The 17,428-nt window shown below is 44.2% G+C and overlaps 1 protein-coding gene across 1 annotated transcript in view; it reads left to right on the forward strand.

The window, feature by feature from the left end:
* The window catches only part of TRPC5 (transient receptor potential cation channel, subfamily C, member 5), a 61,465-nt gene that overhangs the window by 23,625 nt on the left and 20,412 nt on the right, over nucleotides 1–17,428 (forward strand). The window contains exons 3-5 of the mRNA XM_008943876.1: nucleotides 7,290–7,626; nucleotides 10,372–10,511; nucleotides 14,461–14,783. Coding sequence (XP_008942124.1) covers nucleotides 7,290–7,626; nucleotides 10,372–10,511; nucleotides 14,461–14,783 — 800 coding nt within the window. The remainder of the gene's footprint in view (nucleotides 1–7,289; nucleotides 7,627–10,371; nucleotides 10,512–14,460; nucleotides 14,784–17,428) is intronic.

The following is a 17,428-nucleotide window of genomic DNA, read 5'->3' on the forward strand; positions in this document are numbered from 1 at the left end:
CATCAAGTCCAACCATCAGCCCAACACTACCATGACCACTAAACTGTGTCCTGAAGTGCCACATCTACATGTTTTTGAACCCCTCCAGGGATGGGAACCCCACCAACCTCCCTGGGCAGCCTGGGCCAATGTCTCACCACTCTGCCAGGAAAGAAATTCTTCCTAATATCCCACTGAAATCTTCCCCGGTGCAACTTCAGCCCATTGCCTCTCATCCTTTCACTGGTTACTTGAGAGAAGAGACCAACCCCCATCCCAATACAGCCTCCTTTTTATTTATCAACTGTAGTCTGCTGTCTGGTAAAATAAATGCTGAGAAGTTTTGCTTACTGTGGACTCTTGCTCAAGGTCTGCACCGGGTGGTTGCTAACAGAGTTGGCCTCCAGAAGCAGCCCTCAGCAGCTTGCCTTTATTCCATGCTGAATTTATGCCTGCACTTAAATCCTGCTGACACAGGCCATACCTACAATCCTACAGATAAATGTTTAAGTGCTCTGAGTAGAGATGGATTTCATTTCAAGCTGAAATATTTGTTAATTGCTTCTTCCATGGGTAGGTAGCCAGGATTTGCAAACTTCTACCTTTGTCCTAGAATATGTGGGGCCTCTTTTATTTATATGTTTAAACCAATGCAGCATAAATTTGTGAAAATTATGAATTTTGATGAAACTGTTGCAGGCTTTTAGAGATTATTCAGCCTTTCCTTTTGTCCATGTTCACATCACTGGTGAATTTCCAGTTGCAGCTGCCTAAGCTGAGCTCATGTCTGCTACCATCAAGGGTTGTGTTACGGATAGAAGACCTTTAGTTAAAATTCATGTGTCATCATCACTTAAAAAATTTTAAGAACAGGATTAGACAAAATTCTGTATAATTGGAGGCCATATGTTCATCCGTGGAAGATCTGGAGTTTGTTTTATTCACCAGCAGAGGGATTGAGCAATTTGGGTAGCACCTGGTTTTCTTGAAGGACTCTTCCAGCTCAGCTAGTGATCTTCTTAATGGCAGGAGTGACTGCCATTTGGATTTGCTTCAGTGCTTCACTGTTAGCAGTAACAGGCATCTGAGTAGCAGCTGTGTTCTTGATAGGATATTCATCCTGTATTTTCCTGACAAAAACCTATTACCTCTTGGCAGTGCCTGATGAGGAACGTTGAGCTGTAGTCCCTTTTCCCCAAGTCATGCAGCCTCCTCTCCAACTTCCTTCTCTCATTTCTTCCTTTTTTTTTTTTTCCTGTTGCAGAAAGTACTTAATTAACAGGATGAACAACCATTAGGTGTTTACCCTTTGCAACTCACACTTCAGCTGTGGAATGCAAATAACTTTGCAGTCATTAACAAGGTTGAACTTTAAAAAGAAATGTGCCACAAAAGAGGATTTTCTTATTCATCTCACTGTTTGCAACACTGCAGGCTTGAGGAGGCTGGTATTTCTTATGTAGAATTTCTCATCTCAGAGGGCTTGCTGGCTCTCAGCAGCAGACATCAAATTAGGCCACAGATAGTGTCTCTCTTCTGTCTTGGGCTGATTTAGAAATGTAGCTCTTTGAGTATTGCCTACTGAGTATTTGCTTTAAGAGCCATCAGACTGATACAACAACCACATTTCCTTTCTTCCTCAGAAGACCCTGTCCTTAGTAAGAAACAGAGCAGAGTGGTTGGTCTCCTGCACTGGAGCTGTGTTGTGCTACTTGGTTCTGAGCAGGAGCACCTGCAGGATTTGGGACTGGAGGAAGAAAGTGCATTTTCAAAGTTCATTTCTTTGCATGCCATTTCATGGTGCTGAAGTTGAAGAGGATCATGTCATTGCACAGTGTGATCCATGTGCCTCCATCCAACCTGCCAGAGAGAGGCTGCAAGGCAGCATCTGCAGGGTGGCACTGGGCTTCCTAATGAGTGGAGAATGGCAATGGCATTTCTCCTTTCCAGGATAGCATTGGGTTCACAGGAAGCCTCCATTTTTTACAGATCTAGCTAAAATATACACTTATACTCCTATATCAGACACTGCAGTTGCCTGATTGTCACAGACTGGGAAATGTAGCTGGGCTGATGTGAAAATCTGCCTCCCAAAGCCCAGACAGCTTTCACTGTACAGGGCAGCAGCACACAACAGTCCCCCTGGGCACTGTAACCCTGCAGGTGTGGAGCTGCCTCTTTGAGATGCTCTGGGATACTGAGCTGCTGCTGAGGCCCAGCCTCTTGGAATGAGTGTCAGACAGGGGAACTAAAGATAATTTCATGGCTCCCACGCCACATTTGGCTCTCAGCGGTAACCTCCTTGGGAGCTGATGTAGCTGACTGATAGAAGAACTCGGTCCTGCTTATTAACACAGGGCTCTGCAGTTACAAATTAGAGCTTATTCATCTATGAAGAGCATTCACTATCACCATCCACAGCGAGGAGAGAGAAAAGAACTCCAACAAACTCCAAACAGAAGAGCCTGTTGGCAGCCGTCAGGAGACTCAGAAGAAATGCAGAGAGCTCCTGTGCTCAGCCCCTGTGATGTCTATCAGGGAGCTATTTCAGTTGCTCCCTGAGGCATTCACATCTCAGCCCATCTGTGGCTGATCCTAAATTACTTATGACTGTGAGAGATAAGGGATCTCCCCATAGATAAGGGAAGGGGGGGGGTAGAATGTAATTTCTGTGTTTGATATTTATATTAATGTCACTGCATGCAGAAAGCATTTAATTCCCAAGAAGTGGAATTCAGGTGGCATAAAAATATCAGAGAAGATTAGATATTAAGAAAAAGTCACTCCATCCAGCAGCTGCTTTCTTCCCTTAAAAATGTTCCCCTTGGTAGAGGATCAGGTGACAGTGGGTATGATGAACGTTGAAAATGGAATTCTCTAATAGCACAATTCAGCTGCACGCCAAATGCTACACAGAGACCCTGGCAAGACTGAAAGAAGACAGGAGAGCATAAAAGACTTTGTATTGCAGTAGCCTCTACCCTCAAAGTGCTTCCCAACCATGACTGAAGTTGCTGATCTCACTTCTTGGAAAGGCAAAGACAGTTATCCTCATTTTCAGAAGCCAGGAGACTGAGCATCTGTCCCACCAGTGGCACACTGGTGTTGTCCTCACAAGAAGGTACTCTGAGTCACAGCTTGTCTCCTGGTCTCCTGTATCTTCAGCTAAGGACAGGTTCTGCTCAACAGGTAATGGAGAAGGAGCTTGCTTTTTGGACTAGCTCCCCCAGCAATGCATCCACAGGCTTTGTCTGAGGTAGGGCCAGTCCTGGATGATGTTATGGCAGCACTACCACAGGGCTCATAGCAATGAATGTTTAGTTCATACATGAGCTGACTGGAGTACAAATGCCACTTTTTGGAAGCATTTCTTTTCATTAATGCACCTGTCAGAACATTCTCCATCAAGTCTAGGGGATGATGTCTTGAGCTGCCACCTGTAACAGAGATTGGAGGCTCCTACAGTGCAGCAGTCCTGGAACAAAATGCTTAAGACCATGCTTCTGAGGTACTGGAGGGACACTCTGTGTGCAGGTCATATGCTCATCTTCTCACACAAGTAGAGAGCTTCTGGTACTGTACTCAGCCTCTCATCTGGACCACCAACAAAACTGGGACAATATGCAGGTTTTTAAATGATCACAATCTCTCCTTTTCATTGTGCAGAAACTTTAACTGCTACCAAATCCTGTCACGTGTGGTATGTTCATGTGAGATGATAAAATATTCTGATAGACACACACACACATACTATTTCTTGCTATGGTGAATGGAAGGCTTTGCAAAAAGGTGAAAAAAACATATTTGGGACCCTGCCCATGTGGAAAGTGAACTCCTACTCAGGAAAGAGCTTGGCATAAGTAGCGATGGAGAAGTCAACTTGCTTTTCCAGATCCCAGTTCTATTTGCAAAGTAGAAATAAGATTAAAAGAATCTTATTTCTTAACTTTATGAAGAAATTAGAAATTATGGATGACAATAAAAATTCCACAATATGGTTTCAGGCTACTTGACACCTAAAAGAGCTTAAGCTGAGCTTTTCCATGGTTTTATATTTTATATGCATTAATTTAGCAGTATGAATCCTAGACAGTCTTTAATGAGTTGATCATTCACTGGTTTAGTCCAGCCAATGAATCTGGTGGTTCAAAAGAAGCAAAGATGAAGCCAACATTCACAGGACTACTTGGGGAAATAGATAATTTTTGTATTCTTTCAACTTACACAAAGTTACTGAAAAGCAGTTGGTTCTTTAGGCAGGACAACAAGGGCTTAGTTGAATTCTCCATTATAATTCAGGATTCCAGTGTTTCTACACACTGGAAATTTTGTTTTTCAGTCAGCTGTAGTCCTTGCACTACTTGAGATGTAAGCTGCAGTAGGGACTAATTTTAAATCTGTCATTAGGATGTTGGACTAGCACGAGTTAGTAGAAGTCTACACTGATAAGTGCTTAGCCTTACCTTTAATAAAGAGAGCATTTGATGGTTGGTGACATTAGGGAGAGTTTCTGTGGTGTGCTTAAATTTCCCTTGAGCCACCTTCAGTGAGGTTGGGATGGGCTTGATTGGAAAATGTAATGGCTTTTTCCATTTCCATTCCCTTTTGCCAAGCTGGTCTTTAAAGCTGCTCTTCCACGACGTGTGAATTTGTCTCCATTTGAAGAACTAACATCAGATACAACACAGAAAGCAGATTTCAGAAATGAGCTATTAGGCAGCAAAGAGGCACTTTTAAGATGCTTGCAAGTTGCACAGCAACCAGAGGAACATATAGTCATTTGATTTCTCAAATGACTTTGACTCAAGGGAAAAACAGTTTTATTCTCCCCTTAGAGCTTTCTATCATATGTGATAAAGAGAAAATGTGTTTATACATTTTCACCCTATAAGAGAAAAAAAGGTAGTACTTGATCTCAGAGCAACAGCAGCATCTATTTCCATGGAAATTACCTCAGAACACATCCAGTCCCAGCCCCTGTTCCTCATCTTAAATGAGAAAATAGAGCAGTGGAACCTTCTGTTTCTCCTGGATTTTACACATAACGCACTGACCCTCCTGAAATCAAAGATTAAAACCCAACCAGCCAGCTGACAATCGATGCTTGAGGGGTTTTTTAGTTTCTGTAGAACTGGTTGTTTCATTGCTGTCCCCATACCTGGAATTTTACAGCAACATTTTCTGATCATTACAGGCAACAGGTCTTGGTTTCTTGGTTAGTTTTTTTTTTATCCCTATGTCAACTATTGTCCAGTTTCTGCATTGTCATGTAGGTTGATTCCAAATCAAACGTGTTTCTCATTTTCTTTTCTGGTGCCCTCTGGACCACAGTGTCACTTATATGTTAGATGCAGCAGTGATGTTTATTATAGTAATAACACATAAATATCCCACTTCATAGATGCCAGATAGTCCCTTGGAGATCTTATTTTCAATGCTAATTTTGGTCACTTCATATATTTGAACTACTCAGTCGAAAAAATAGTCTGACTGTGATACAAGCAGCCTGTTACAGCATACAAAATATATTCCCAGACTCTAAAAGTTCTACAGAAATGAATGGCTTTATCAGACTGAGCAACAAAATTCTTCCTCTTGCTTGACCTTGGTTTAGTCATTTTGAAGGCAGCAGTGATAGTGCCCTGTGGTATACAGCACTCCAAGAACTGCACATAAAAAGTCCTCCCAATATTGAGCAGTTTTGGCTGTGAACAACTATTTAAAAGATTAAAATTAAGAAATTGTCTCTTCCACACCAAATCTGATCTGCTAAGACCTATGGGAACTCTTAGGTATCTTTAGGCATGATGAGGAGAGCCTTGTAACTGTCTCATAAGTGCACATGTGATGGGGGATTCTGTATTAGCCTGGGTTGTGTCTACACTGCAATAGTGCCAACAGGGGGGCTTCAGCTAGGGTCAAAGAATCCCACCAGTCTGGGGTGGCAAAACAGTCAGACTTCTGCATTCAGAACCCTTTGCTACTGTGGCTTAATCCTTCCAGGAGCTGGTGTAAATGACAGTGGTGAAAGGGTGCTTTGCCTGATTAAATCTCCCCTAGGGGAAAGGAGAGTGGTGGCACTAGTCCCTCCCAGAGATCCCTTGCCAAGTGGCAGGAACAAGACTCTCATCTTCATGTACTCACCACTTTGAGTCTCCTTTGTAAGAGGTCTCTTCTGCTTGGTAGATGCTGCTAGTACTACTGTGTCCTCTGGAGGTGTGATTCCTTCTGATGGAGCTGCATCTGATCGTAGATGTACTTATATTGCTACAGGAGTGTGTTTTTCAGTAACTGTATCCATGCTAGGACAGTTTCTCTGGTTTCCTTACAGCAAGGTAAGTATAACAAGCATCCTCAGAACAAGAGCTGAGATTTTCTTCTGAACTTCCAGAGCCTGGTGAGAAATCTGAATTCAGCAGATGAGAAGTATAACTTCATTAGGATGGATTAGAAATCAAATCCATAATGAAAACACAGTTGTGTTGGTCTTGCAGACATCTCTAATTAGCTCTGGGTCTGAAAAATTTTGAAAACCATGGGGCTGTCCAGGTATAATCAGGAACATAAAGTCTTCTGGCATTGACTAGAAATATTGTAGCTTGAGTTTGAAATTCCAGAGGCTGTCTGGTATTAGTCTGCAGCAGCTGCAACCTGAGCACGTCTGGTGTGGAGTCACTGAGCTGCCATAAATCACCACCATAATGTTATTTTTTACAGAGGGAAAGTAAACTTTCAAGTGTCGCTTTTGCCGCTGTGATCAAAGATTTCTTTTGCCTCTGCTTAATCTCTTACACTTTACAACTGTTCCCCTCCTTAATAGCAAGGCACGTTTATGAAGGTGCTGTCCTGCTTCCCAACAGATGCCACCTGGCTGGACTTGCCATGCCTTCATGCTGTCTCATGCCCACCCCTTCCACACACACATTTGCTGGCCAGTGATTTGTTTGAGGCAGTTGAAACCTGAAATATTCTGAAAAGAGCTGTGCTGAAAGAGAAGCACATGGGAAGAGAAAAAGCCTGTAGTAATTTCCTTTGTATCACTCTTGCGTGAGGCTTCATGTATGGAGACTGATCTACATAAGGATATTTCAAGAGGAAAAAGCTTCACAGAAGAAATCTTAAATCCTGTGTACAAAGATAAGACTGAAATCTCCCTCCTTCCTTCCCTCTGTCTCCAAAATACGCTTTCCCACCCCATAGCCAGCCCCAAACCTAGTGTGAGGCTCTGTGTGGGCTCTAACACAGACGTGAGGGGGAGTGCACGTGGAGTACCAGTCACTAATGATCTTCCTTTTTTCCTTCCTCCACAGTTTGTTGCTCAGCCAAACTGCCAGCAGCTGCTAGCGACGCTCTGGTACGACGGCTTCCCGGGATGGAGGCGGAAGCACTGGGCAGTCAAACTCCTGACCTGTGTCACCATTGGGCTGCTGTTCCCTGTGCTCTCCGTGGCCTACCTGATTGCACCCAAGAGCAGGCTGGGACTGTTCATTAAAAAGCCATTTATAAAGTTCATCTGCCACACCGGCTCTTACCTAACCTTCCTCTTCATGCTCCTGCTGGCGTCGCAGCACATCGTCAGGACCGACCTTCACATGCAGGGACCTCCTCCCACCATCGTGGAGTGGATGATCCTGCCCTGGGTTCTAGGTAAAGCAGAAACATAACAGTGCCTGAGCCACGGTGGCCTGGCCCCCGCCCGTGGAGACTCATTCCTGATCTCAGCATCATCAGCATGTAAAGGGATTTGGCAGGCAGCTCCTGTAACTGCACAGAACAGCTGGGCTCCTTCTGGAACAACAGATCCTGTTGGCCTAGGGCTCTTCTGCTCTTCACACTGCCATCTGACGTGCCTTTAGCCATCACCCTGAGTGAAGCGTGGCAGCCACAGCTCCCCCCCTGCTCCCCCTGTGCTCTGGGTGAGGAGCAGGTTAGGAATTAGCTTCTGGGCCACAGTGGTAGCAAACAGTGTCCCTCCTGATGCTGGCTTAGCCCTGCTGGTGGAAGGCAGCTCCAAGAGCCTGTCTCTGCCTTCGCCTTCCTCCAGTCTGTTCCCAGAGCCCGTGCGCAGGTACCAGCACATTTTATTCCCAGGCTCCCAAACAGCCTCCAGGAGGGCAGAAAAGGGAAGATAAATCTCACTTTATGCCTGTGCTGATACACACTGCCCAAATCAATACCGAGCACTCTCATTCAAGCAGGAGAAGAGGGGGTGTTTGTTAGCAGCAGGTTAAACGTGAGGCTGTTCCTCTGCTCTGGCTTGGGCAAGACAAGGAGGTGTCCATGTGCCTGATGGAGGGATGTACGAGAGAGGTCAAGGGATGGGATGGGAGAAAGTGGGTAGAGCCACTGAGGGAGAGGAGCAGAGAGCAGGGTTGGATGTATTCTAGATGAGAGAAAAGTATTTATGCTCCAACACAAGAGCAAGTGAAAACCTGTGGACTCCTTAAGAAGTATGATCTCTCCTCTGATGAAGGTCCCATCTCCCTTGTGCCATTAGCCATGAGCTGGGCTGTTCCCAGGAGCCCTGCTCACGGGCAGTGGTTTCCACACCTTTACAGCTCTCTGCTCCAGCCTCTGTCCAAACAGCCTGGGTCAGTTCAGTGCAAAACCCCAGAGGTCAGGTAACGGTGAAGTGTGACTCTCTAGTAGGGTTGGTGGCCTGGAAGGCCACACTGATGCTTCCTGAGGATACCTCTCACAAACCTCAGTGTCTGTAGCTCTCCTTGGGGCTCCTCAATGCTTGTCCTGGGTCCAGCTCTGCTTTCCTGTGCCTGCTGGCTCCCCTTGCCTGGTGACACTGGGCCCCAGCTCGTTTCTGTGGTAGCTCTGGATCAGGCTGGTCCTGTGCTGAACCAACCTAGCTGTTCCCCATGCCAAACCTAAAACTGGAAAGAAAGTTAGAGTTGTCCCATTGTGACACTTTCCAAGGCACTTTGCTCCTTGCACAGCTCTACCCCATGGTAACTCAAGCTTCATTATCTTACTAAACTGATTTATGGCTTTGAAATCCATCTGTTGGTAGAAACTTCAGGATAAGCTGAGAAGGTTAAATGTCTTTTTTGAGCTTAGATGATTTCTTCACTTTATCCTTAAGTTCATGGTTAAAACTGAGGGAAATGGCAGGCATTTCAGCACAATTGATTTGCAGATGAAAGAAAGATAATCCATTAAAAAAAACCCTTTCAAAATCACTTCTTACAGCTGTCTGCTCTTTATGAGCTCCTTTGTTTCGGATAAATAGGGATATTGTGGGACTGTTTATTAAATGGAGAAATTAGAACAGTTTCACCAGATTAAAGGTTATTATTTAAGAAATATTTTCCACTCTAAAAGGAGAGAACAGGCACACACAGCATTGCTGTAGCTATAGTAACCAGCAATGATAACTCACTATAAATACAGTGTATGAGTTCTTCGACAGGCTCCTCTCCATTGATTTATTTTATTTTATATCTTTGTGTGCATGCAAAGATTTGGAGGCAGCTGTAATAAAATTACCCTATTGGCCTTGACATTATGCTGGCCTGGCCATTGACCTGCTGGCTGGCAGCTGAAGAGCTAAGATTGAGATTTGGGTGGTTGCAGCAGTTCATTCCAACATTATCAGCTCTTCAGATTGAACTTGCAGGTCCTAAAACTTGAGTTGCAAGTAGCATTTCAGAGACAACGACAGCATCTGGTTGTTAGGTATGGGCAGCAGTTTGGGTAACTATATTGGTAATGCACCTGGAGGTGTATTCTATTGTTTGGTTTTTTTCTTTTCACACATGTTTCAGATCTTCATTCAAGGCTAATATTGTAAACTGGGTAATTCAAAATTTCTGGAGGCAGCAAGATGCATAAATACAGTGCCTGAACACAGAGAATGAATTCACTCCTTCCTCCTTTGGTGTGGCATTCCCAGGTCAGGCAGGAAACGTGCTGGCACACAGGAGCTGGTACTGCTGGTGTGTCCTCTGCAGAGAAGGTCAGGAAAAATCAATACTGCCCTACTGAGCACTGAATTACTTAAGGTTTCTATGAGCAGACAATCTTAGAAAATAGACCAAATACAGCTGCTTAAATAGTTTATTCACGTAGAACAAATTTTATCTGAGTCAATCCACTTATAGTTGAAATAATTAACATATGTTTCAAGCAGCCTTCTTGTGTATGTATCTGGGGCCCTGGATGGAAACCTGGGTCTTCTCAGACCTCTCTAGACTCCGTTCCCCACAGAGCTGTAAAATGTCTCAGGATCAGCAGTATAATGCTTTTGTGGAAGACAGGAGGGGTGAGACATTTTTTTCCAAGCTGTTAATTTAGAATTGTCTTTTATGACATCAGCTACACAGAGTGCTTTAATGGCCAATAATTCCTTGCCGTGACAGTGAACTCTCATTCTTTCTACAGGTTTCATCTGGGGAGAAATCAAGGAAATGTGGGATGGTGGATTCAATGAGTACGTACACGACTGGTGGAACCTGATGGATTTTGCAATGAACTCCCTCTATCTTGCAACTATCTCCCTTAAAATCGTTGCCTACGTCAAGGTACAGTAACTTGGGAGACAGAATTTGTGACTTGCTTGTGAGAACTGTAGTATGCAGGGGGGAAACTGTCAGAATCAGCATTACAGATAACTGCTTCTCAAGCAGCCCTGTTTTCAAAATTCACCTGGAAAGCTTATCAGTTTGTTTGGAGAACAATTGTCCTTGTCTTCCTGACTCTCTGATTGAGACTGAAGCAGCTTGTTTGGGTATTGGGTAGATGTTTCTCCAGCCTTGCTGTCCATTTTGTAACTGCTCAGTTGCCAAACATACGTTTTGTTTTCCATGCTGACACTGGACCTCTTTCAAATGTAGTGAAAACATGACTTTAAAATAAAACAGTAGGGAAAAACAAGAATAGGATTATCTGAAAACATCTACAGCTGAGATTTATAATGTGTAATCCTACTGTAGCAGTGTAGATGACTTAACAGAAGTTTGTGAAAAAGCAAGCCTGCTAGCAGGAGGCTTCCATCTGATAGCAAGGAGTCAAGTTATTTTCTTCAATATAGAGTTTTAAACTACAGGCAGGGGAAGGGCAAAGCAGCATGCTGGGGCTTTAACACCAGGTAGATTCTTCACTGTCGTGTTCCATTTGTGGGGAGAATGCACATCAGAGCTCAGCCTCAAAGGCACCTTCCACATTTATAAATTTCTGATGCTCCAAGTTAGCATATGTTCCAAAGCCAGAGGATGGCCTGAAGCACTTTGCTTCTGTGTGTTTTTTCAGAGACACAGACAAGACACAAATGGCCTCCTGCAAACTTCCTTATGCTGTCTTGACTTCAGCTGGGGCTGTGTGCTTGGCCTGATTCTTTTCTTGGTATGAATCAGCAGTAACTTCACCCTGGTTAGTGTAGTCACACGAGTGTAAATCACTTCAGTGGAGTTTGCTCCTTGGGCACTTTTGTGCCTTCTAAGTTTTGCTGTGCTACTCTTGGTTTTGCCCTGGTAGAAGGGTACCAGTCCTTATAGCCCAGCTCCTACTAACCAGGACAAGCACTTTCCCAAAGCAACCTTGTTTACTCCTACCCAAGCGTGTGTGCAGGAAAAGAGGAGAAAATTTCACAGAGCTCCTTGACTCCAAATGGCTTTTGTAAAAGACTCTTTAGTAAGCAGTCCTGCCGTGGGGCCTTTTTAACATCCAGCAGGCTGCAGAGTGGTTCAAAAGGAAAAGCTTTAAGATAGTTGCTGCTCCCTGAAGAGGCAGCTCTGTAACAGCATCAAAGCAGGAACAGATTACGTCTTTTTTCTCCCAGCATTCAGAACCAGTGAGGAAATGAGACTTGAAAGGTTGATCTTTAAACCAAGAGCAATACAAAATAAAAAAAAAAAAAAGCTGGAAATCATAAGATATGTGAACAAATCTTAAAATGTTAACAGCCTCCTGCTCTCACACACAGCTTACTAGGAGGGCTGTGCACCCACAGGTCTGGACAGGCCCACACTGAGATTTAAACTCCCAGCCAAAACACAGGCACAAAGGGAGAAGAGCTTTGTGTATGTGCTCTGTGGGAACTACAGAAGCTTACAGGTGAACCACAAAGACCCACGTGCCAGCACACAACAGAATGCTTACAGGAACGGATCTGGGGACAGATCAGACCCACTTGGACTAAACCTGGCTGATCTGAGCTCTGCTTTTGATAAGGACCAATGTCAGGCAGTTCTGAGAGGTGCCTAAAACCTTCTGCAGGAGTAATTCTGAGGCACCATGTTCACAGAAGTTCCCTTCTGACCTGTGTCACTTAGAGTATGCTCTGAAACAGCAGCATTTGTAATGTTGATAATGGCTTCAAAACCTCTTGCAATGGGACTTGTAAAGGTTTTTGTTATTTATGGAATAGCCCCAAGCTGGAAAAGGCTGGTATATAAGCCAGTGTGCCATATTCTAACACTTCTTAGGACTTCAAAGGATTACATGGACATTTAGCTTTCTGCCAAACAGCAGAAAAATAAACTGCATACTGACAGTCATGTTCCCCATCTTTGTTTTTACATGGAGGCTTATTTTTTCTTGATTCGACTGCTTCCAAGACCTGGCCCTAATATTGTCCAATACCAACGAAATCTTCCGGCTAATTATAGGGTAAAAATACTTTCTTAATCAATATTTATTTGAGGCATTGAATTAGCATCTAATGAGGAAGGGTAAATGTGACTGCCTGGAGCAATTTATTCCTACTATTCTGTGTACATCTCTGCAGCGTTTCATCTTCTGATGCTTGACCCAAACAACTGCAGCCTTCCCAGACACCCAGCTTCATAGGTACATCTCAACTCTTGTTTCCCTGTTCCCTGTGATGCTGGGCTCTCTGAAGAGATGACTGTTTTCCAAGCAAGGGTATACCATCAGTTTTAAAAGGGCCAAAATAAGACCCTAACAAGTTGCTTTTAGAATAGATGTGAGATGAAGACGACCTTTTCACATACCTTTGTGTGCAGTCTGTGCTGAGCCCTAGCAGAGAGCCCCTGGGCTGTTGTGTCCCTGCAGAAGAGACCTGCAAACAACTCTCCAAATCTGCTCTCTAGGCAGGGGAGCCTTTCCCATCAGAACCATCCTCCCCCACTGCTGGAGATGGGCAAAAAGTTGACATGTCTGCCTGTTGGTAAACATTTTAAGGCTCATCTTCAAATCAAGTTAACAGACGCAGGCCATAACGTTCATGTAATAAAGAACAGTTTGGAAATGTCAGAAGCAGTCAGAGGTCACGCTGAAATGCCTTTGTGTCATGTCTCAGCTCCTTCATTCAGAGGAATAGTTTGAAATATCAACTTGCTTTTAGTTGTGTCCTTGAAAAAATAGTGAGCTTGTGTATTGGATCTTCAGATTGGAATAGAAGGTCCCTGCAAACTCATCTGTCAGTATGATATTGATATTATTTCCTTTTAAAAGGTACAAAAATTATTTTAAGAGTCCTAACCATGCTGGCTACACTATTAGCTATATTATTATCCTTTTTGCCTTTCATCTTTGCCTTTTTATGCATGTTAAATGAGCAGAGACAAACGTTAAAAGGACCATTACTCCTTGATGTCAGAACGGCTTTGTCTCTGTTCTGTTGTGCCACTGTAGTGGAGCCAGAGTCCTTACATTTATACAGCCTGCTCTTTTGTGTTACCTATTTGCATCTAGTTGCACTTTGCATGGAAAATGCTTCTGCTTTTACAGTTACATTATTAACCAAGTTAATGTTGTAATTGATGCACTCAAACGTATCCGGTCTTTCAGCTGTAATTATGACCTCTGCTTTAGCAACCCTCCTAAAATTGCCATGACAAATTAGCTAATAAGAAAATTAATATGAAGAAAGCATTTTGGTTCTGGGCTGTTGGTACTTTTTCTGAGATTACGAGGGAAGGAAAGTGTTCACTTCTTAGGCTCAGTAGTTCACTGCTTTCCTTCTTGCCTCCCTCACATTCTTCCTGGAATGTGCAGTGCTTTCCATGTGCAGTCATATTTGGGAGGAAAAAGAAGAAAAAACTAATTGGAATTTCTGACCTGAACCTGCTGAAGGGCAGTCTGAACCCCTTTCAGTGTTGAAAGAGGAGGAGATTGGCTAGGAACCCATGGACTTGAAGAACCCACAAACAGTGAACTCAAAATTCAGAAGGCTTGTTTTCTAAATTTAGGCTAAGAACAGCCAACAAAGCAGAAGCCTCTAAAGAAAAGCTGGTCCCACAACTGTCCATAGCAGGGGGTCATAAACTAGTAGGGAGAGTTCCTAAGAAGACATCATTAAACCAAAGTGTCTGCCCTGATCATGTCAGCTTCAATCCTGAGGGTCAGCCTGACAGTCGGTGGGACTGCAGAGTTTAAAAGTGCTTCCTGTGTCACCAGTACTGGTCAGTAGTTGCAGGTGAAGCATCAGTATTAGGAAGTGTGACTTGCTGGGCTGCCTCAGAGCAATCCCCAGGTGACTCACTTGTGTGCCCTTGTTGTGTCTTTCAGTACAACGGCTCTCGCCCGCGGGAGGAATGGGAGATGTGGCACCCCACTCTCATTGCAGAAGCCCTCTTTGCAATATCCAACATCTTGAGTTCCTTGCGTCTCATATCCCTGTTTACAGCAAATTCACACTTGGGACCCTTGCAGATTTCTCTGGGACGCATGCTGCTAGACATCCTTAAATTCCTTTTTATCTACTGTCTGGTGCTTCTGGCTTTTGCCAACGGACTGAACCAGCTTTATTTTTATTACGAGACCAGTGCCTCGGAGGAGCCCAACAACTGCAAGGGGATCCGATGTGAGAAACAGAACAATGCCTTCTCCACGTAAGATCTCCTCTCCTTTCTGGTTTTGAGGCTGACTTCCACTGTCCCCCTGTCTAACCTGCCTCTGCCTGTTGTCTGCCACTGCACTGCAAGCGTCTTTATTTATTCATTGGCAAATCCCAGCCGAGCTGGTTGACTGTGCAGGAAAGGTGGGAGTTAACTGGGGCAGACATTCTGCTGAGCTTTGCTGTCAGAAAGACTCTTAGGTCTGGGAGACAGTCATTTTAGTTCTGGACCAAAGAGTCTCCCTACATGATCCTCCAACTTAAATATTATTACAGCTATACAATTTCAGTATGTTTGGGAAAACAAGTATCCTTTAGCCATAGTAATTGTTTCATCTGATTCTGGAGGGAAGGAAAACAAAATGTGGAAAACAAGGGATAAACCTACAAAAAAAAAAGGTATTAATAAATAATGTGATACAGCAACAACAATCTCACCTAGGCCATTTGTACGCATACATGTCACAGGCTTCTCTCATTTGCTTGCAGTGGGGTAAGACTAAAATCCCAGCAAAATCCCTTTTGCTGGAAAAGCTGGTGCTTTACTGAGATGTTGGCATGGCAATTGCTGTGATGACAGCTGGCAGGGCTGAAAGAGACAGTACAGGCTGAAAAATAACATGAATTGTCTTTCTGATGTATTTGTTTTAATTACTAGTAGTGGCAATAATTATAATAATCAGGCCCCCCCCAATTGTTTTTGCTGCTTGCACAGTACTTAAAACACAATGGGAAGAGAAATAAATAAAGCACGGTCTAGGGAAAGGCCTAGGCCCTGCAAACAAGCAAAACAAAACTGTTGTCCACCACTTTATGCTCCATGAAATAAAACTTGTCATTGTGCCCAATAATTCTCCACCCTTCCTCAGCTGGAGGCTTGAGGTCAAGAAAGGACTGGTGACATATCTGCACTGTTATCAGAAGCAGCTGATGGCTGAGGCCACATGACTAGGCTGGAAGAGGAAAGGCTCCAGCATTGTCTTGCAGGCTCCCTCCATAAGAGAAGTGGGGGGTTTGCATGGGACAGAGTCCAGCCTTACAAGAGCATCCTGACCTGCTAGACCAAGTGTGCTGCCGCTTGCCACTGCAGAGCAGGAATACCATAGGCTTGATTAATTTTCTCATTAAACCCATCTATATCTGGAGGAAGTGAGTGGAACTGCACTGTGCTAATGAAAAACAGAATTAAAGACTTCAGTCTTTTTTTTCTGTTTTAATTGCTTCACATGCCCCAGAAATGTGTTGTGCTGCCCTTGCAAAGGAATTAAATAACAACTACTATTCCTTGGTCTACATCCATACTGATGCAGCAGCCAGAGGGAGAAATGTTTGGCAAGCACAACATCTGAAGTGGCAACTTGTAGCTCAGGAAGGGTCAAACCCACGAAGCTGAGGACTAGAGCCTGCCTTTCCCTGGAGCTAGGGTGAACAGATGTATTCACTTCTGCATTCTGGCCTGGACCTGTCACCATTGCAAACCAGGTTTTTTAACAGATTTCACTGTCAGCAGGCTAGCAGAGAAAACAACAGCAGCATTGACTCAAGAAAACCAGCATTGGGTCAGCAGAAGGAAACAAAGCTCCTCAAGTCTGTAAGAGGGTGTAATATCTTGGGGACTAGAAATGATACAGAAGCACTTAACAGAAAGTGTGCAGATCAGCTTAAATACAGGCCACAATTTCTCCCACCCTCCCATTCAGTTTAAACCCCCTGCCAAGGAGAATGCAGCACAGGAAGGAAATTGAGGGGGCTCAGCCTTTATGGCAGAGGTTTGTTTAAAACAAAATCGCAGTGGGAGGGGATCCATTAGGATTGAGGTCTGCTGGCAGGGGACAGAATGCTCTGCAGTTACTTTTTTGTTTGAGACTCGCTTAAGAAATTTATTTAACATGTTCTTAAAAGCTTAAATAGTCATTATTAACACCCCCAGTACGAGCTGACATTTGGCCCTTGAGCAGATGCACAGCATGGGTGACTGGCTACCAGCGAGCAACCTGCAAAATGCTAAATGACATTGTTGGGCTGGGGAGAGCCAGCAAGGCTGGAGTGAATTCCACTCGGAGCTGGTGTTACCTCATGTTTGCTCATAGTTCATCCCTAATGAAAGAATAAGTGTAAAAAGCTCTCAATCAAAGCTTTTTCTTCCTACCAGCATTTCTAGGCGGCCACACAATAAGATGTAATTTTGTGAGGGAAGGAGAAGCAGGACGCCACTCGTGTTTGTACAGCTTGTTTCAAATGGGACACCTATTTACTGCTGCCTTATTTGCTGTTACTCCCAAAGGATGGGTTTAATATTTTCTTGGTGGAGGAATTTTCAGCATCGCAAACAAAGATCATGGAAAATATTCCTCTGTGGCAGCAGTGAGGTGAAATCATGAATAATGGAAGGAAGGGTTTGTGCTTCGGCCTCGCCGTCCCTCAGAAAGCAGAGTGGCTGCTGCTTGGGCAGGCAATCTGAAAATGGGTTTATCTCTGTGATTGTAGCAGCTGAAGGAGGGAGAAGAGAGAGAAGAGGCTGAGGAAGGGGTGGGGAAGTCAGAGGCTGCCTGCTGTGTGCTCTCCCTGGAGGGCCACGCTGCTGGCTGGGGCCGTTCCTCCAGGGCCCGCGGGAGGCCAGGAGGGTGCCTGTGGCACAGG

This window comes from Merops nubicus, unplaced genomic scaffold, assembly GCF_000691845.1.
Source record: "Merops nubicus isolate BGI_N331 unplaced genomic scaffold, ASM69184v1 scaffold12337, whole genome shotgun sequence".
NCBI classification, from domain to species: Eukaryota; Metazoa; Chordata; class Aves; order Coraciiformes; family Meropidae; genus Merops; species Merops nubicus.